The sequence below is a fragment of the Python bivittatus genome, unplaced genomic scaffold (assembly GCF_059951505.1).
Source record: "Python bivittatus isolate LINGU-HERP-01145 unplaced genomic scaffold, Pbiv_v1 ctg000030_np1212, whole genome shotgun sequence".
NCBI classification, from domain to species: domain Eukaryota; kingdom Metazoa; phylum Chordata; class Lepidosauria; order Squamata; family Pythonidae; genus Python; species Python bivittatus.
The window spans coordinates 2,722,076-2,742,121 of NW_028277031.1; the positions used below are offsets into that span (position 1 = coordinate 2,722,076).

Below are 20,046 nucleotides of genomic sequence, written 5' to 3' on the forward strand. Positions count from 1 at the left end.
ACCGATGGTTCAGGGAGGGAGGAACAGGAAAACCACTGAAAGGCATGAAATGCAGAAGACGCAGACAGCCGCGATGGCCCTGTTGAGAGTGGCCATTCGGCCACGAAATCGTTCACAGTGCTCTTTTGACTAGGTCGTAATTGTCTGAGTTTACGTATCACGCTAAACGTGCTTGCAAGCTGTAAGGGCTGGTTTCTGGTGTAGCACCAGGAGCCTAGAAACCAAAGCTAGAGAACTGGCATACCAGGGAGCTCCACTATCTTGCCCGTGTCTTCGCTGCCACAGGCTAACGTGGCTTTTTAAAGTTTTGGGTGAAAGCTTTAATTCCAGGCCATTGCCTGGACAACATGCTCATGCTAGTTTGTTTGTTTTGACAGCAATGTGACGCATCTTGGGAAATTCTTCTAGGGTTGGCTTCCTTGCCACTAAACAACAACTCTTCTTCCTCTTCCTCTTCCTCTTCCTCTTCCTCTTCCTCTTCCTCCTTCTCCTTCTCCTTCTCCTTCCTCCTCCTCCTCCTCCTTCTCCTTCCTCCTCCTCCTCTTCTTCCTCCTCCTCCTCCTCCTCTCCTTCTCCTTCTCCTTCTCCTTCTCCTTCTCCTTCTCCTTCTCTTCTTCCTCCTCCTTCTCCTCCTCTTCTTCCTCCTCCTTCTCCTCCTCCTTCTTCTCCTCCTCCTTCTTCTCCTCCTCCTCCTCCTCTCCTCCTCCTCCTCCTCCTCCTCCTCCTCCTCCTCCTTCTCCTTCTCCTTCTCCTTCTCCTTCTCCTCCTCCTTCTCCTTCTCCTTCTCCTTCTCCTTCTCCTCCTCTCCTCCTCCTCCTCCTCCTTCTCCTCCTCCTCCTCCTCCTCCTCCTCCCTCTTACTTTCTCAGGTGAGGGGCAACTGCTTCTCCCTGCAGATATCAATTCTAAATTTTCTGAACTAGTATCTACCTTTTTGGAAATTATTTAAATTCTAAATAGTTCAGATTAAGAAATAAGTTATAGTTTTTAAAAAATGCGACCTGTCTGAATTGAGAGCAATTTTTAATAATCTTAGATTTCCATTTTTTAAAAAAATCTCCATTAATCTGTCGTTTATATTGCACTAAATTCTGGTACTTTGCTGGGTAGAATTATGGTTTTGCTTTGATTTTTTCAGTGTCAGAACCTGCAGCAATTGAATGAATAGCCAGAAGAGGACTGATTTATTAGGGATAGTAAATGCTAGGTCTGCTTGCTTCGATTCTGCCATTTGTAACAAGGTGGGGAATGAAAGAAGACAAAACCGGTGTCATCTCGAAGGCCAGGAAGAAGAGGCGTTATCAGGGTGAGGAACTCACAAGGCCACGACTCGGTGAGGAAGACATCTGGCGCCAAAGAAGAAGGGGGAGCAGAAGGCATAAAAGTAGAGGGAAAATTACATGGGCTTTAGTTTTAGCAATGCTTTGGTTAGAGCTGCATGTACCATCCAATAAAGGAGATTTTATCTGAACCAGGCCTGGTTTCATGAGAACTCTTCTGGATTGGGATTTGGACATTGTAGACTTGACATTGTAGACTTTTGGAAGGAGGGGGGTGCAGAATTGGAATGTGACTGTTGAATTTTCTACCTATCCTGGAACTAATAAAACCACAGAAAATGTCCGGTTACAGATTCCTGGCTCCAGTATCTCTTTATGGGTTTCTTATCCTATCCCTTGATGCTGAGCTTGGCATTTTGAAATTAAGGACTTAAACATTTTCACCTCCAGGAAAAACCTTTGCCAAGGCTAGCATAGTTTACTGCAAATCCTCTTAATCTGAAAAATCTGAATGTACAGAAGAAAACACCCAGGGCTCTTGTATCTTCAGCATGGCAGAATCATGACTTCCCTTTTGTCTGGAAAGGAAGACCTGGTATAGGGAGAAATTGCCTCCTTATGCCCATTTTGTCTGGCCTGGCTCAGGGCTGAGCGGCAAAGGGGCAGAAGTTGCTCCCTCTCCGTGGGCTTTGCTCTTCCCTCGGCTGTGGTGGTGGGCTCCACTGAGGGTGGGAATGCATTTGGTCCCAAGCAGTTGCCCTACATGGCTGGCGGTGGGTGGTAAACTGAGAGTCCTTCGTTGACAGTGACCTTTCCTCTCCCTCCCGGTGCCAGTGCTCGACCCCTGTCAGCCTGCCCGAGTGTGAAATGGATATTGCACCAGAATGAAGCCAGCTGCTAAATTTATGTCTTGGGGAGGGAGAAACATCTTTGGCATTAGGCAATCGAGGCATTTACTGGTAGCCTCTTTCTCTCTCGTCAGCCTCGGCTGAAGACGTCGGATCATGGTACTGGCAAACGATGGGCCTGGCCTTCTTGGGGCTGGGGGGCAAGGTGGGGGGGAGTAATGGCTTGCAGGTGGCTTTCATGAGGAAGGGCCAGTTTGGATCCCCCCTTCTTGCCCCTCTGTATGGGCAGTTAACGGGCAACGCCTTCTCCTTTGTGTCCTGATTTCAGTGCCCCTTCTTCCATGCCAGATTGTTGCCCCTGCCCATCTGGTGTTTCCTGTTTGTGTTACTCCTTTTTTCTGCAATAGTCAGTCTTGCACCAAGTGTTGACGATGACATAGTGCTAAAGCTTAAATTAGATGTAACTGGTCAGAATGTTAAACAACGGATAGCAAGTTTTAAGCAAATGTGCTGCGCAAGGAACGAGTTGAGCTTTTCCCTTCCTCCTGGAACTGATCATCTCTGGGGAAAAAAGGCTCTTTCCAGTAAGACAGCTGAAAAGATTTTTGCCATGGCCATACCGGAGCCATCAGGCTACCACATTCTGATATTTCTGAACATACAGGTGACCCCCCATGCAGTTCTGTTACTCAATGGTTTTGCATGTCTGCAGTTGGTACAGATCAGATGTCGACATCTGTGCTAAAAGGTTTTGTGTACCTGTGTTTTTTGGTGTGTGGTTCTATTTTGTTGGGGACTTTTGGAGTGGTTTTGGTGTATTTCATGCCTGTGCAGAAAGGTGGACTGGAATGGAGCCCCCGCAAGTAACAAGGGCCACATGTGTATTAAAGGCAGCCATGCATACTACACATTTACAAGCTGCAGTAGCACAGAAACTGAGTCCAATGCTTCTCCCTCCAGCACATCAGCCATAGTAAAAGGTATTATGAACTCCACCAGTATTGACTAGCAATCCTTGATCAAAAGGGTTTTAAGGGGATATAATCCAACAAGAGTGAAGGAACATCCCACTTCCAAGGTTTGAGAAACCATGTCTGGGCTAAATTTCCTTAGCCCTGATTCAACCCATGTTTCAATCCAAAGCAAGGTATCCAGAACTACACCTAGATTTGGGTCAGGGAGCAGAGAGAGCGGGATGCTATCCAGACAGTGAGAGGACCCACTCTCAAGGTCTTCTTCAGTTATGTCTTTTAGATCAGCATTTCTCACTGTGGCCTGAACTCCCCAATGGATCTCAGAAAAGTGGGAGATAAATGACCTGAACTGCTTTGGAGGACACAGAAATTAAAAAGACACCACTGTTAATAATGTGATGTTTTCTGTGGTGAAATATTCCTCCACAAAATCAGAGCGTGCTTCTTTCAGCAGCCCTTATTCTGTTTTCTCCCTGCCTTGAGAATGCTTGAGAGCTCCAGATTTAGATGTTAAGCAGCCGGGGGGGGCGGGGGCGGGGGGGGGGAAGACCCCATCAGAACTGCAAAGTACATGTTCAGCAACAGGAAGCAGCCCCCATCTTCTAGCATCTCTTCTGCTTCTCTTACAGCGACCAGATCTGAACTGCAAAAAACTGGACAGCAGCAGACAGAGAACTCTGTGCTGATAATCTCCTGCTTGTCTGGATTTGTCATGGTAGCCATGCTGCCCTGATGTCTTCTGGGAGTTGGAGGGGCTAAGGCTGGCTGGCATGGTGTTCATACAAATGGTTTTGGTGGAAAGGAAGCGGGTGAGGCAATAGATAGATGATAGAGATAGATAGATAGATAGATAGATAGATAGATAGATAGATAGATAGGGATGGATGGATGGATGGATGGATGGATGGATGGATGGATGGATAGATAGATAGATAGATAGATAGATAGATAGATAGATAGATAGATAGATAGACAGACGGATGATAGATAAAGATCTGTGATGCCAGTACAAAAGGATGGAGCTTGCATCATGATAACATGATGGACATTTTGTCGTGTTGGTATCATCATGGCTACCTGTGGATAAAGAAACAGAGAAAGTTGTATATGTTAGAAAAAAGGACGTGGCTGATGTAGATTGCACGTAAAGGTGAGGAATGTTGTAGCAATGACTCAAGAACATGTTTTGAGTGGAAAGGAGGCTACTGTGCATTCTGCACCTTGACTTACTATGATGTGGAATGAGGTGCTCTTCAAACTTCTACCTGAAAGCTACTAGACCCTGCCAGGAAAGGGGGGAGCCAGGATGGACATGATGCATCCATCTTCATGCTTCTTGATCTCTCAGTGGCTTTTGATACCATCTACCATGCTATTCTTCTGGGTTGGGAATAGGGGTCACTGTTCTGTGGTGGTTCTCTTCCTTCCTCCAACACCAGTTTCAGTTGATGTTGGTTGGGGAAGAGATCATTACCTAGGCCCCTCCTTTGTGGGATGCCACAGGGCTCAACACTCTCACCTTTTATCCAACTTCTACAGGACATGAAACTCTTGGGTGAGGTCATCCACTGGTTTGGGGTTTGCTGTCATCAATAGGCTGATGATACCCAGTTATATCTTTCAACTCCGGGCTGGCAGAGTGAGGCTGTCCAGGTTCTGTCCCAGTGCCTGGAGGCTGTGCAGGTTTGGGTTGGGAGGAACTGTCTCCGACTCAATCCTACCAAGACCAAGGGGCTGTGGCTGTTGGGGCTGCCTAGATCTGGGGATATTCCATGTTTAACCTTGGATGGAGTTGCACTGCCATTCAAGAGTGGTGCACAGTCTGGGAGTCTTCCCTGATGGACAGCTCCTGCTTGGTGGCAAGTATAGCCAGGAAGGCCTTTGCAGAGCTCCATCTGGGTGTAAGTTGCACCCTTTCCTAGATTGGGAGGCCCTTCAGATAGCCCTAGTCACTCACAGCTCGATTGTTACAATGAACCTGACATGAGGCTGCCCTTGAAAACCACCCAGAGGTTTCCACACAGGCAGTGATGGGCATGCCTCAGTACGCTCCTGTATCATCTCTGCTTCGTGAGCTGCACCGGTTGCCAGTTTGATTCCAGGTGCCATTCAAGATGCCGTTGATAACCTATAAAGCCCTTCGTGGCCTGGTTGCTTGAGGGATGTCTATCTTCCCTAGTATCTGCCGAACCGCTTCGACCTGACAGGGTTGGTATGCTCCAGGTGTCTTTCATGAAACAATGCCATCTATTGAGACACTGGAAGCGTGCCTTCCCTGTTGCGGTGGAAAGGCTTCCTTCCAGGAAGAGAGAGGCAAATGGATTGCTTGACAGGGGAAACATTTTTTCAGGTACAGGAAAACAGCACCAAGTGGCCTTAGTCGCTAGAGCTGTGCAACCCTTCTGATTCCAAGGAAAAGAGTATTTTAAAGTCTGCAAAGGTAGCTCCCTAAAGCAATGATCTCTTTTCCCAGGAACCTGTGGCTGCCCTCTGCAGCTGCAGCACGATGCTGAGTGGATCCATGCTCTGGAGCACCTACTTCTCTTTGAAACTGAAGCACTGCAGGGCTCTCTTGATCACAGCTTAAGTGTGGGCCCCACAAGGTGGGGCACAGCATCTTGGAAATGGTGTGCAAAATTGGGAGTATTTGTTCAAAGCAGCTCATAATCTCCTCAGATGGCAGCCTGCGTTGGGAGAGAGGAAAAGTACCCCTGGTGTAAATACTCAGACCAAGCAAGTCACAGGCAGAACTAGGCACACAAACCTGCTGGGTTTTTTTGGTTTTTGCTGAACTTTACCTTTTCATGTTGTATCTGAGTTGGTAAGACAAAAATATGCTCAGAAAGAAACTTTAGGAAAGTATTCCAGCCTAGAGCTGCAAATCTGAGTATAGTTATTCCCGCAATGAGCCTTTAACTCACTGGATTCTGAAGGGATGACTTTCTCTGCAAAATGTGTCAAATAACCCACCATTTGGATTGGAAATAGCACTCTGTTCATTCACACAACACTGAGGGCCAAAATGTGATTTGCTTGAAGATGGCTTAGGGTGTCAAGCGAGCCAAGGAGTGTGGGATGTCACCCATGGTTTATGCCTTAGTTTATGACATGAATCTAATGGGGATGTGGCTTATTCAGTAAACCATGATTTAGCATATTGTATGAGAAGGCCCTTTCCTCGCCTTGAGAACTAGGATTTCCCATCTGGAGCAGAGTTTCCCCGACCTTGAATGGAACAGAATCTTTATTGCCGTCAGTAATAAAACGTGATACTATAAACCGATTGCATGTATGAAAGAAAATATCAATCATAAAACAAAGGAGGTGTATCGATTAGTTGGCTATGCATTTCACATATAAAATTTTACTACGCTGAAAGTGACAGACTCACATGTATCCAAAAGTAAAATGGTAAATAGAACTGGTTGAGGCAACCAGGGAACTTGTTCAAGTGTGGGTTACGAACTCTAAATGTGTAGCAACATAAAACAGGCAATAAAATGTGACTTACAGTTTCCATAGCTTCTCTGCCACAGAGCAAAACATTGACCCAAATGGAATGCCCTCTCTATAGCTCTTCTAAGATGGCTATAGAGAGGGCATTAAATTGTGCCAGCCAGAATGCCTTCTTGTATTTGGAGATTATAATTCAGCTTCTAAAGGGTAAAGGAATTAGTTGGTAATGTAGCCTTAGAAAGACATGCCTGGTCTAATTGAATATCATTATCCTTAATCCGTTGCCTCAAGCCTAGTATTGCACATTCATGCCCGAGGATGCAGAGTTGAGTTAAGGAGAATCCAAGTTGCTCCAGTTTTTTATCCATGGCTTTAGATCAAGATGAGACAAAGTTATCGATAAGAAAGCTTTGGGGGCTGCTTGGCAATGACCCATCCTTGGTTTTATTATAATTAATTTCCAAGGCTTTTGAATCAGCCAAAGCTCTCAGGACCCTCCAGGCCAATGAGAATCTGGGCAAATTATGTCATTCACATAGAGATCCCCTACCTGATGTGTTCCAGATGTGTTGGGACTTTTACTTCCTGCCTTCTCTGACAAGGCTTTTGTAATCTTCGTAAGATCATAGAAGTAACCGGTCACTCTTCCCTCCCTCTCCCCCACCTTTCCAGTCTCATCGGAAGTTTTCGGCTCCCAGGCACGGCCACCTGGGCTTCCTTCCTCATAAGAGGAGCCGCCGACATCGAGGGAGAGTGAAGAGCTGGCCCAAGGATGATCCCAGCAAACCAGTCCACCTGACTGCCTTCCTGGGCTACAAGGCTGGCATGACTCACATCCTGCGGGAACTTCATAGACCGGGACTAAGTATGTGCTGAGTTCGCTTATTTCTATTCCTCACCTGGAGAGAAGCGAAGAGTTCCATAGAACTCAAGAACAGTGGCCACCAAGCCCAAAGAGCTGCTCTGTTAAGAAATCCAAATTAAAGCATGCGTGACAAGCGGCCATCTGTCTAGCTTCTACTTGAACTCATCAAGGAAAGGGTGAACCACTATTTCTCTAGGGCGTTGGTTTCTCAGTCAAACTACTCTTTCTTTTAGGAGTTTGTTTTCAGATGTAATGTCAAATCTTTCCTCTTCCTCCAGGTGAGTTCAACTCCTGGTGACATCCATGTGCTTAGAGAAGTGGTTTGCTGCTATTCTCTTTTGTTCGTTTTTTAGTCTAGATATAGCCCCGGGGTTCCTCATGGTCCCTTATCCACATACTCACCAGCTCTGACTTTGCCTAGCCTTTTTCTTCGAGACCAGCCAAGATTATTCCATGTCCTGCATGCTGGCAGGATCTTGACCTATTTGAAGTCCTTCAGGGACTTGAAAAGTGCTATCATGTCCCCTCCTTACCTTCAGTCTTCTCTTCTCAAGGCCAACATACCCAGTTCCTTTGGTCTCTCCTCCTAAGGCCTCTAATCTTCCTCATTGCTCTTCCCTTCATCTCTTCCACTTTCAGTCCTTCTTAGAATATTGTACCCAGACTAGAACAGAATATTCAAGGTGAGGGCTGACCAACGCAGAACGGAAGTACCTTTGATGCTTGTGGGAAATGGAAACACTCAAGGTGGTCATTTCTATTTGACATAGTCTGTGGATGTTTTTTTGTAGAAAAGCTCTGCCCAGACCAGTCTCTCCCAAACGGTTGGGACTGCAGCATATGTCCAGAGGGTACCATGTCTGAGAAGGAAAGTGCTCATACAGTAGCTCTTACCAATGGACTGATCATAGGAAATACAGTGAGCTGGATAAAATATTGTGCTTATCCATTGAACAAACCACAACTGGCTGGGTTTTTGTAACATGCTAAGCCATAACCCATGGTTTATTTTTTGCAATGGCAGGATTCATGTGTCTCACAAAATCATAAATCATGGTTTGGCAAAAAAACCCACCTTATGACTTAGTTGGATGTGGGAGCCCCACCATTAAGCCTTTCTGGACCACATCCTCAGTTTTTTTTCCTCCTTTAATCTCCAGAAATCTCTAAGAGAGAGGAAGTGGAAGCTGTCACCATAATTGAGACTCCGCCATTGGTGATTGTTGGGCTGGTGGGCTATATCGAGACACCGAGAGGGCTGAGAAATTTCAAGACCATCTTTGCAGAACATATAAGCGATGAATGCCGAAGACGCTTCTACAAGAACTGGTGAGGGTAAAGCCAGGCTGCTGTTGTGCTACAGTGCCCTGTTTGAACAGGAGAAAGTTGACTGATTGACTGTGCTTTGGAATTGCTTTCAGTGAAAAGTGGGCTAAAAATATAATTAAATACATACCTAATGTTTTGGATCAGTGAAATCAGTGACTCTCCAGGATTGCAGGTGTTTTCCTCCAGCCTTTGGTATGACCTTTTCTGTCACCCCAAGGGTGGCTACCAAGTTGTGATTTTACTGTGGTGGAAAAGGGAAGAGTAACCTTATTAAGTATATTCAGCGTAATTAAAATAAGGCTGAATTCTCACATGATACGAGATTTCACTAAAATGGAGTGGGTGGAAACACAGCCACTGAACTGTAAACCAGGCCATCATGTTAAATCAGAATATCAGTTCAATGTTTTCATGCTCTAGACTCAGCATTATGGGTGTTACCTGAGTGTAACATCTGGAGGATCTGATAGGACTTGGCCTTCTGGGAGGTGAGGATCCAAACCTTGCCTAAAGAATCTGGAGTTGAGCCCTCTCTCCAGGGACTGGTAGATTCCCACAGGAGCAAGTAGTGTTTTGCTATCCTCGTCTCAGTCCATGGAGGCTGAGCTGTGGATATCAGGACAGGCTCCACACCATTTTCTTGCTACAGCCTTGTTGGAAATGTGCAGATAATTCCTGTTTTCCTTGGATTTGCTAGCTGATTTCCCCTGACATAATCTGCTTCTTCTTCTCAGGCACAAGAGCAAAAAGAAGGCGTTCACCAAGTACTGCAAGAAATGGCAAGACGAGGCTGGGAAGAAGCAGTTGGAGAAGGACTTTGTGTCCATGAAGAAGTACTGCAAGATCATCCGTGTCATTGTGCACACCCAGGTGAATATTTTCCACAAGTCTTTGGAGCACTTCTATGAACATATCTGGGAGAAGTTGTCTGGCCCGTTGGATGGTCAGACTCACTCATGCTTTGTTACTGTTTTTTTCTGCTTGATTGTACGGGGTCTGATTGATTGTCAGACATGGTCTGCTGTGGGGCTTGTGTCTCATCTTCAGAGTCGGAATACTTGTCCCTGAAGGACAGCTGGAGTTGCTAGTCCCTCTGAGCATGGACAAAAAGTCTACCTCTCACTTCTGGTTTTGATCAAGGAACACAAACACAACATGTTTAGATGAAGCCAAAGCAGTGTTAAATAATTTGTGGTTCAGCATTGCGAAGTCCAGGTCCTGGTTTAAAAAGAAGTGCTTAGACATCACACGAACACAACCCCTCCCTGCTAGTCCCTAAAGCAGCCCATCATTTGAGGGGCTTCCACCTCAGTCTGAAAAAAGCTGCTGCTGCTTTAAGGAGCCCACACATTCAAAGGAATGCAGCCTAGCTAATCCAGGCTTCGTATCCCCCAATGGCCCACTGGATGCATTGGGGGGAGCCCCCAAGCCGAGACCGGAGGGCAAGAGCCCCCTTTACTGTCACTTTGCAGAGCATTCTTGAAGGCTTGATGCCGAGGAGGAGGGTTAACTCAAGAGCTATCAGTTGTAGTAGCCGTTGGGAACCTGATCCTCCAGGAGCTCACCCAGATCTCTTTTCAAACCACCAAATCAGTGCCCTGATCACAACTGCTGGCAGCAAATTGCACTATTTTAATTAAAGCCATTTCCTCGCCATAGCATCTTCATAGCATCCCCAAACATAATTGAAGTGATACAAGGCCTGTCCTCATTACTGCTAATTTGGCCCAACAATGATTGGATGACTCGCGGGGCAATGGAGAAATAGGACTTATTTTCTCTTGCTGCCCTGAGGTTCATGAGATGATGCTGATTCTAACATTGCAAAAGGGGGATAAAACATTCTCTCTCCCCACATTCTCTGAGCCATGTGTGATTTTATAGACCTCTTTTGTCCCTCCCCACCTCCTTTGTTCCAAGTTAGAGAGCCCTAATTGCTGTAATACTCCAACAAAGGGGGGGGGGGGTTGCTCCACCTCCCAATCATTTTGATTACCCTTCTTCACACCTTTCCCAGCTCTCTAATTTCCTTCTTAAGTGCAATGCCAGTACTTCAGAAAACAGTTCTTGAAGTCTGGTCTCACTATAGATTTGGAAAGGGCATTGTTTTATCAGCGGTTCTACAACCAGTTCAACTCAGTTTAATTGAGTTTAACCTTGAAAGAGGAAGAGAAGTGACAGCAAAAGAGACATCTGCCTCCAAATTGCTGCAATCCCAACAGAGAGTATCAGACAACCTGGGAGCATGGAGGGGCAGGGGGAACACGAACAAGAAACTCAGAGTTCACCACTAACCACCACTAATCCAGGAGAGGCCCAGACTGGGAGGCCCTGGAGAGCAGCACAGTCGAGAGTCCTTCCCTACTCGCCACGTAGGGCATACAGGTAGCGCTCCCAAAGAGTGGTGCTTGGATCATTGTATGTTGACATTTGGGAGGATGTCAGCCTGCCTTAAGGCATGAGAGTATCTCGGAAGGTTTTCTCTCTTGTGGTTGTGTCTGGGAGTGCTTGCAGGAGGTGGGTCTGCCAGCAGCCTAAGCCAGATGGGCTTGATTGCTCCCTGCAGCCAATGAAGAAACATTTGGCAGTGAATTCTGTACTGGAGACTTTCCATTACAAACCAACTCTATAGTCCCAACTCTTCTCCTCGGAGGACTGAGGAGGTCCCCTTTCTGACTGAACTTTGGTATTCCCACAACACAGTTGGCCAGGTGAGGGCACATGAACCTCAAATGAAATGCTGCTCCCCGATCCCAGACATGATTAGGTTTACCTATTCCCACATACTAAACTTCTCAAGGGTGTCATGCGACTATAGCCACAAAGTCCCAATCTCCTGCAACAGCCAAATTCTGCAAGCAGGTGGAGGGTTTTGAGTGGCGAGACCTCCTGCCCGTTACCTCTGTGGCCAGTTAAGTTTTGAACCTGAGTCTTTGCACTGTCTCTGCTGCACAGTGTGATTTTTGAGCACTTTTGGTTGCAGTTGAAGCTCCTGCCGATGCGGCAGAAGAAGGCACATATTATGGAGATCCAGCTCAACGGGGGCTCTGTGGCAGAGAAAGTAGCCTGGGCTCGTGAGAAGCTGGAGAAGCAGGTGGCCGTGCACAGTGTCTTCAGCCAGAATGAGATGATCGATGTCATTGGGGTCACCAAGGGGCACGGGATGAAAGGTAGGAGGGAGCAGACGTGAAATCAGCCCTTGAAGGATCAAAGGAAGTGGTATGATTACAGATTGCACTTCAAATGCATGACTCCAGGAGCCATTCAAGATATGTGGGAAAGTAGATCTTTTTTTCATTTCCGAAAGAAACTCTAGACAGAGATCAGAAATCAGATCAGTGTCTATATCTTCCTTGGGACCTGTTAGGTCCCCTGCTCAACCTTCACGAAAGCACTTGCAGCAACTTTATTTACAGAAATGGTTTTTGGTCTCCAGATGGTCTCTGTATGGATTCTAAGAAACTGTAGTTAGAAGTAGACTTTTGCGAGATCAGAGGCCCATTGGAACATGTGGGGGACACATTCACAAAATGTCTGCCGCAGCTTTCTGCGTGGGTGGCCTGGCCAGTCCCAAGACCCCCAGTGACCCGAAGACAAATTAACAGCTCCACCCTGCGCACTGTCTAGCACGCCAGAGTGGGAGCTCAAGACATTTCTGTTCGTAATACCAGGGTCTAATGGTTTGCTTGGAGCATCCCACGTTTTCTGCTCGAATAATCTTTTAGAAGACAGTCAGGAGACTGCCCAGCACCGAAGGAGGCAACTGCCCCTTTCGTGAGTGGTTGCACCCCCACGCTTTGTTGGGGAAGTAGTCAGCTTGCCATTAAAAGCCCGTTGGTAGAGAGCATTCTGGGGAAAGGGCAGGAGGGGGGAACAAACCTCTCCAATGTGTGACAGCTGGAATGACAGCTGGAATAAACAGAACGGTAGGGTATGAATTTAACAGGAAATAAAAAATCATGGTAGCCGTTTTGTGAGAGTGCCCACAACATGCTCCCACAATTCCAAGTATGGGGAAACAGCATGCCTGTTCTTTTTCAACCCCCTTTTCTTCTTTAAGGAAAGGGTGCTGGTCCTGTGGTCCTCTTGTCAGCCATCAAGGGAGGCCAGGTCAAGAAAGAGGCACGGCCAGAATTACAGAAATGCTCTTTTTTGACTGTGGGGTAGAATACAGCAACGGAATCTTGAAAGCCTATTTCATCTTATACCAAGCAAAAGTGGGGCGGGGGGGGGGCGGGGGTTGAGTTTCTCATGCTTTCCACTTTCTCAGTAGTCTTTAGTCTTTTCTAAAACTCCTCCTTTAATGCTTCACTCATTCCTTCCCCATCCCAAGACTAGGTCTACATTTTTTTTGTCCTTCTAGATGTTATGGTAGCTATAACTAAAGCTCCAACAACCCAACCGTTAATGGTGAAGGACTGCACTTCAGCAGCATCTGGAGGACCACTGAGTCCCCATCCCTGCTTCAGAGCCTTAGAAGTTCACTGTCCCTCTCTGTAACCCCAAGGCTTTCTTTCTGCAGGGGTGACAAGTCGGTGGCATACCAAGAAACTTCCAAGGAAGACTCACAAAGGCCTGCGGAAGGTTGCCTGCATCGGAGCCTGGCATCCTGCCCGGGTGGGCTATTCAATTGCCCGGGCTGGCCAGAAGGGCTACCATCACCGCACAGAACTCAACAAGAAGGTATGACTCCCCCCCTTGTTTGAAGCCCAAACACAACAACGGCCCCCAACTGCACCTGTGTCCAGTGGAATCAGAGTGCCTTGGACCTGGGAAGAGGGGCTGCGACCTACAGATCCGTCTTTCTTCCTCGCCCACCAGCTCTTTGAGAGAAGTGGCTGCCAGACTGGCAAGTGCCTGCTGGGGCTTGGCAAGTCTGCAGCAAGGCCCACCTGGGAATGGAGAATTCAGGATCTGACCATTATCCAGATGTGGCGAGACTGCAACTTCCCAAATTCCTCGCTGAAGTTGCTGTTGGGAGAATTCTGAAAAAGCTCGTGCAACACCCCAGCTCTAATTCTGCATCTTGCAATATGGGGGTGGGGGGGTGGGCTTTGTACCACAAAACGGGTACCAAGAAACAGCTGACATAAACAAGGTCCAAAATTTTAGGGGAGCTTCTCTATGTCATTTTCACTTTGCCTTCTGTAGGGGAACACTCAGTACTACAAAATTGATATGTCACAATTGAAGTGTTAATACAGGTAGTCCCTGGGTTAAGAACGCCCAGTTTACGGATGATCCATAGTTAAGAATGGAGCCTGTTGTAGCAAAATTCGAGTTAAATACACAAGGGTTCGAGTTAAATATACAATGGTTTGAGTTAATTACACAATGCTACTTATACAGTATTATACAATAATACTGTTCTAGCCTACATACAAATTCGACTTAAGGACAGACCTCGGGAACGGAACGTGTTCTTACACTGGGGACTGCCTGTAACTAAAGCCTCCCTTTTTAATATAATCCATTACATAATTTATTGCATAAAACCTAAGGAATATTTGCAACCCAAATATCTCTGTCCAGTATAATCTACCTTTTTCCTTTCTTGCTTTCCTCTCTACTGTTTATTCAGGCAACTTTAGCAGTAGCCCTTGTGTCATGCCATATCTTGAAAGTGTGCTTACAAAGGCTATAGCTAACACTGGGAAATCAGGAAAACATTCCTGAAAAAGGCAGATGAGTTTTATACCCTGTTGCTAGAAAACTGCATGGTCGTGGCTCTGAAGTCACCAGGAGTCAACTCAAAGAAGCCTTTTTCTTCCAGAGCCCGTAAGCAACAACTTTTAGCAGCTCAGAGCAAATCTGATCAGGAGGGGGGAATGGGGACGATGCAGCATCCCGTGCCTCCGTTGCGCTGACGTTGTCCATAAGAGCAGAGTTACAGGCCGAGTCTCAGAAATCTGGTGCGCAAAAGCAGGGAGGGCTTTGGCATCAGTGGTGAAGGTGGACTTTGCCAGTCTTCACTGCCCAATTTGCTGAGTATCTGGGAAATAACCACTTTGGCCAAATCTCTTTCCTTTAGATTTATCGCATCGGCCGTGGGGTCCGTGTAGAAGATGGCAAAGTGGTAAAAAACAACGGGTCCACCAGTTACGACACAACAGAGAAAACCATCAACCCACTGGTAAGGACGCAAGAAGGAAGGCTAGTTCTTCTAGCTAGAGAATGTGGAGTCCTTGCAAAGAGGCCCTGGTCCTTTGGGTGCCTCATTATGAACCCTTCTCTGCATTTGTCGAGTTTTTAAAGTCAGCATGAAAACCCACATTTTAAAGGAATATCTTGTCTCTCAAAATCCACCTTCGACATCCATTTTCTCCCAAATGAATTCTAATACTGTTCTGGGAACAGTGGAAGAACTTTCGGGAGCACCGGTGTGGTTTCTTTGACCAAGTCCTGATCATCATTTCAGCTCAGGAGATGCATAGGTGAAACCCCTTTTCCTGAGTAAACTGCATTGCTTCCCTTTCTTGTTTCATCTGAAGAGGCCCAGACATGGAAAACTGTGGCTACCGGTGAAAGCTATCCAGGTTGGGTTAGACGGGTCAGAGGACTCAGCCCGGCTCTAGGCGGTTTTGTGCAAAGATGGAATGCTGTAAAGCATGATGAATGCACTAGAGAGTGTGCCAGTCATGACATTAGCATGTTCACAATTGGCCATTCTTATAGAAGCAGCCATTTTGTGCATGGACAAATTCCTCTGTGGCAGCCATTTCTTTTGAGTGCCATGACATGCTTCCCAAGTGTCACATATGCCTGCTGGTCCAACAAAGTTGGGATACCCCCACCCCCCATGATGACCTTTCCACCTTTCTGTCTTCCAGGGTGGATTCCCTCAGTATGGAGAAGTCAACAATGACTTTGTGATGTTGAAGGGCTGTGTGGTGGGTACCACAAAGCGGGTGCTGACCCTGAGGAAGGTGAGGGCCTCATTGAGGCATTGTGAAGGACAGCAGATGAGTCAGAGGAAGAAGGACAAGAGTGTTTTTTGGGGAGGGATGGGGTTGGCCTGTGGTGGTTTTCTGATCCAAGATGGTAGGGAAACTGCTGCTCTCCAGAGGGTGAGGCTGGGAGTCTCCGAGCCAGAACAGATGGGCATTTCAGCTGCTTTTGAGCAGCAAAACTGGAAGCATGCAGTCAACAAGAGCACACCAGACTCTTGCGTGGGTAGGATGGGAAATGCTGTGAACCTGCTATAGAAATGCTTCTTGTGTGCTGGCCTGAGTTTCTCAGAAGAAACACAGGAGGAAATAGACATTAGGAACAACAACAAAAAAAGAATTATTTTTATTCATTATTCTCTAGTCAAGGTTCTAGGCACACAGACTGTGGCTAGTTCTGGACTCAAGGTTGTGTATGAAAGGCTTTTGCAGTGCTTGTGCACAAGTTAAAACACATCCTGAGCAATATGCTTTGGTGAGGGGCTTGGAAGTTTCCACCACAGATTGTAGCTGCCCTCCATCTATGAACCCAGCTCTCAGCTCATGTCCATTTACTGCATTTATATCCTGCCTTTCCTCTGAGAGACCAAGACAGCGTGGACGGGGATCTCCCTTCCTTTCATCCCCCCCACCACCGCCACCACCAGAGAAGGTGTGTCTGGCCCAAAGACCCCTGTTGAGCTTCCAGAGCTGAGGGTGGGCCTGTGTCTGGGTCCCCCCAGTCCTAGTCCAACATTTTAACCTCTATGCTGTGCTAGTTTCGTCAAAAGAAGGAATGGAAACCTAACCCGTGTTTGAGCCTGTTGTCTGGACGAGCCCTTAGCCTTCCAGGACCATTTACCACGGCTCCCCTTGGCTTCTACTTTAACCATTTCCTCCTGCCCGTCCAGTCCCTTCTGGTCCACACGAGCCGAAAAGCTCTGGAGTCCGTTGAGTTGAAATTCATCGACACCACGTCCAAGTTTGGCCACGGCCGCTTCCAGACTGCCCAAGAGAAGCGGGCTTTCATGGTGAGTTTGTGCTCTGAAAGATCACACCCAAACAAACTGACGGGAAGGGAGTAGAAGAAGAAAGCAGGGTTTGCTTCAGTCAGCCAAGACTGAGGGAGTCACGTGGGAAGTGTTCTGCTGGTGCATTCACAGGTTAACTTCAGGATTTGATCCAAACGGTTATTTTTTATTTTTGCAGTTGGAAACTGACCCTTTAATTAGGAAAGGAAGCAGTGAGGTTAGCTGTTCATTCTGGAACCCAGTGCAATTTTTCTCTTTACTTTTGCTCTACAAAAAAGCTCAAGTTACCAAAAGAAATAGACACATCCCTCTAAAATAGATCGATTTGCAGTTTTTGTTCCAAGGCACGCCATGTTTTCATTCTAGAACGGTTTTCGTGCTGCTTAATCTCCCTTTTTGCTCCTGACAAGATTCAGTCGTGACAATTACATTTTCAGTCGAGAATTTGAAGCTTTAAAAAGCCTCCTCATCAGATCCTTTTCTTTGTGGTTCAACAAAAGCATCGAACATCTCTCTGAGGCCCCATTCCCACACCCTCCTCGCCGGGCGCCGAGATTCACAGCCAGCTAGCCCTTTGCTGAGGAGGCATCCCGCGCAAGAGAGCCCCGTCTCGGCCCCAGCAGGAGCGGGTCACAGTGACCTGCCAAGAAAGGGGTTTTCCATGGGGAAGCGCAGCACAGCCCCCATGCAAACACCCCGTTTGTGCGGAGCAGGGGCCTGAGGAGGTCAGCGGCAGGCAGGGCTGCAACCGGCCACTGCAGGACCAGCCCCTCCTAGCCACTGCGGAGGTCTGCCCTCCGTGGCCGGTTCTGCCACTGCCGTGGGAATACAACCTCCCCACCAGCCAGAGTTTGCTTTTTCTTCGTAGGCTCCGGCAGCGTCAGCCATCTCCGGGGAGGCGGCTCACCGGGCTGCAGTTCCTACCGGGGGCTTGCATTGCTCAGTTCTTCCCCTTCCAGCAGGCGTGGAGTCTTGCCAGAGAGGAGAAAACACGGGGAACCACGGCAGGGGCAGTGGGTCCAAAAAGCCAAGATGCGAGACATGTAAAAAGGGGCCAGGCTTGGACTACACTGTCGCAGCTGCCCTCTTCACCTTTTTGACTCTGCCTGATGCCTCTGTAGCACGCGATCTTTTTTTTTGCCACATGGAACCCAAGAAAGAAAAGAGTTGCACATAAAAATACATTAGTTTTTTTTAAATCTAGGATTCTTCCCACTCAGCAGTTGGACCTGGTGAGGGGTGGGTGGGGGGGCGTATGGAGAGACAACCTAGCCCCCTCCGAGCATCAGACGAGGTCTTTGCTTCCTTTCCTCCCTCTCCTGGGGGGCTCTTTTTTCACCCTTGAGCTGCTCTCTCCCACCATCTTGGACACATTGGTCCCAATCCAGTACAGAACTTTTTTTTAAAAAAGAGAAAAACCTGGGGAGGGCTTCTGCACAATTCTCACTTTACATATCCCACACTTTAGCCCTAAGCGATGATAAGACAGCGCTTGTAAATTTGTGCGATGTAAAGAGAATGAACAAGGAGAAATGCTTTCCCTTTCATGCACTTCTAATGCTCAGGGTCGCCAAGAAAAACTAAGAAGGGGGAGATTCCAGCTACTGTACTGCAAAAGTTCTTTAGAGAGCACAAAACGATTGGAATTTAATCTCCATTTTCTTTAAATGGGGAGAAACCTGCCCAAATATTCTTTCTCCCTGGAAAGAAACCACCGAAAAATGAATCAAGGAGTATTGTGATGTTGAGCCTTTCTTCTCCTATCCATCTCGAAGACTAAAATGCCCCAATTGTTTAGCCAGAGCCATCACAGTCCCTGACATTCGTGGGCAGTTTTGCAGGGTTTAGGTCTGGCCTTGCTGCAACCAGACCCTGAAGATGGCCGAGGGATCATCTGCAACATCTGGGCTGCAGAAAGCCAGATGATCCCCAGAGGGCAGCAGAGACCTGGGAATGGGAAACGGTTGCTGCATCTGGTGGTTAATCTCACAGCCCAACAGAGGACATGTCTAGGACACATGACGGTATCCACAGAAGTAAGGCAGACTTTTCGTAGAAATCCCGCACAAGCCCTTGACGCGCACTGGTTTGTCCGTGTGAATGCAACAGCCTGAGGATTTGGCGGCCACTTTTTCTCTGCTTTGGTTTCAGGGCCCTCAGAAGAAACACCTGCTGAAAGGGAAGCCAGAAACTCCGGAGGAATTATAAAGGTGTTCTCTGAAGGAGGCGCTTCTAAAGGACCGCCAAGTGTTCAACTCTGGGGTGTTGTCAAATGCAGGTGCAAAGTTGCTCTCTGTCCTTGGAATGGAATAGTTTTCATCAGTCTTAAGAAAAATGATAGCCGTGTTGAGAGAGAAAACTCAACATTCATAGTAAGGAATTACGGGGGAATAAAAAAAAAAGTCAGGACGGCGATTGGGATGACATGATTGAAGTGGTCCCCATACTGACTTTTTTGACCCCCACCCCACCCATGGATGTCCCTGGCTGGGGGACATTTCTGGACAACCCAGATATTTGCATACTTTCTTGCCCCTTTGCCATATTATGTAAGCTTGATTTTTCATTAGTCACTTCCTGAAATCTCCCAGGACTTTATTGCAACGCCTTCAAAAGCTTATGTGAGCGCATATTTGGTCAAATGACCCTCTAAAGCAGGGTTGTCCAAACTTGGCCACTTTAGGATGAGTGGACTTCAACTCCCAGAATTCCCCAGCCAATGAAGTCCACTCATCTTAAAGTGGCCAAGTTTGGACAACACTGCTCTAAAGGCATCACAAGAATTTACAGAGAAAATTCCAGTAGTTTGGTCATTCTCTCTCCATGAAAGTAATTTGTCCCATTTTGTATTCTTGATTGGATCGGTTCCTTAGTTCTTCATCTGTTTGAAACTTCTTTTCCGAATAAACAGCAATCAGTTTGACAGCGAACATTATCTTTTCAGGCTACCAGAGGAAAGTTCATGGGCATCTGTGGGGGGAGCAAGGGGGGAAATGACATCACATGGGTCGTATCACAGGCAAGATTATCTTGGCTTGTTTGTACCTGACACCTAGGAAACATGATTCATCCAGCAATCCACGGATGCAGATAATTCACCCAACCCATTCAGATTGCTTTCATATGAGATTTTGTTTTTCAAGGCGATGTTCTTGGGCATTAAAATGTATGCTCAGCAATCCTTGGAAGCCTTTGAAGGATAGTAAAAATGGGTGAATCCCTAAACAGAAATGTATCGTCTTGCCAAAGTCCTTGAATGATATTTAAGATGTACAGGAAGTCATCTACAGGTCAGTTAACCTTTGCAAAAATAAGCATTTATAAAAATACTGTCCCAA

The 20,046-nt window shown here is 46.9% G+C and overlaps 1 protein-coding gene across 1 annotated transcript; it reads left to right on the forward strand.

Moving 5' to 3' along the window:
* Positions 1-2,126: 2,126 nt before the first annotated feature.
* On the forward strand, positions 2,127-19,631 carry RPL3L (ribosomal protein L3 like). The gene is made up of 10 exons (XM_088152591.1): positions 2,127-2,286; positions 7,230-7,422; positions 8,583-8,751; positions 9,486-9,621; positions 11,735-11,921; positions 13,274-13,434; positions 14,783-14,884; positions 15,582-15,677; positions 16,589-16,708; positions 18,860-19,631. The coding sequence occupies exons 1-10, from the start codon at positions 2,284-2,286 to the stop codon at positions 18,914-18,916; spliced, it is 1,224 nt and encodes a 407-aa protein (XP_088008717.1). The 5' UTR covers positions 2,127-2,283; the 3' UTR covers positions 18,917-19,631.
* Positions 19,632-20,046: the final 415 nt, after the last annotated feature.

Coding starts and splice junctions, on each gene's coding strand:
- RPL3L (XM_088152591.1), top strand. Junction 7,423..8,582: donor ACTTCATAGACCGGGACTAA/GTATGTGCTGAG, acceptor TTTAATCTCCAG/AAATCTCTAAGAGAGAGGAA. Junction 15,678..16,588: donor GGGTGCTGACCCTGAGGAAG/GTGAGGGCCTCA, acceptor CTGCCCGTCCAG/TCCCTTCTGGTCCACACGAG.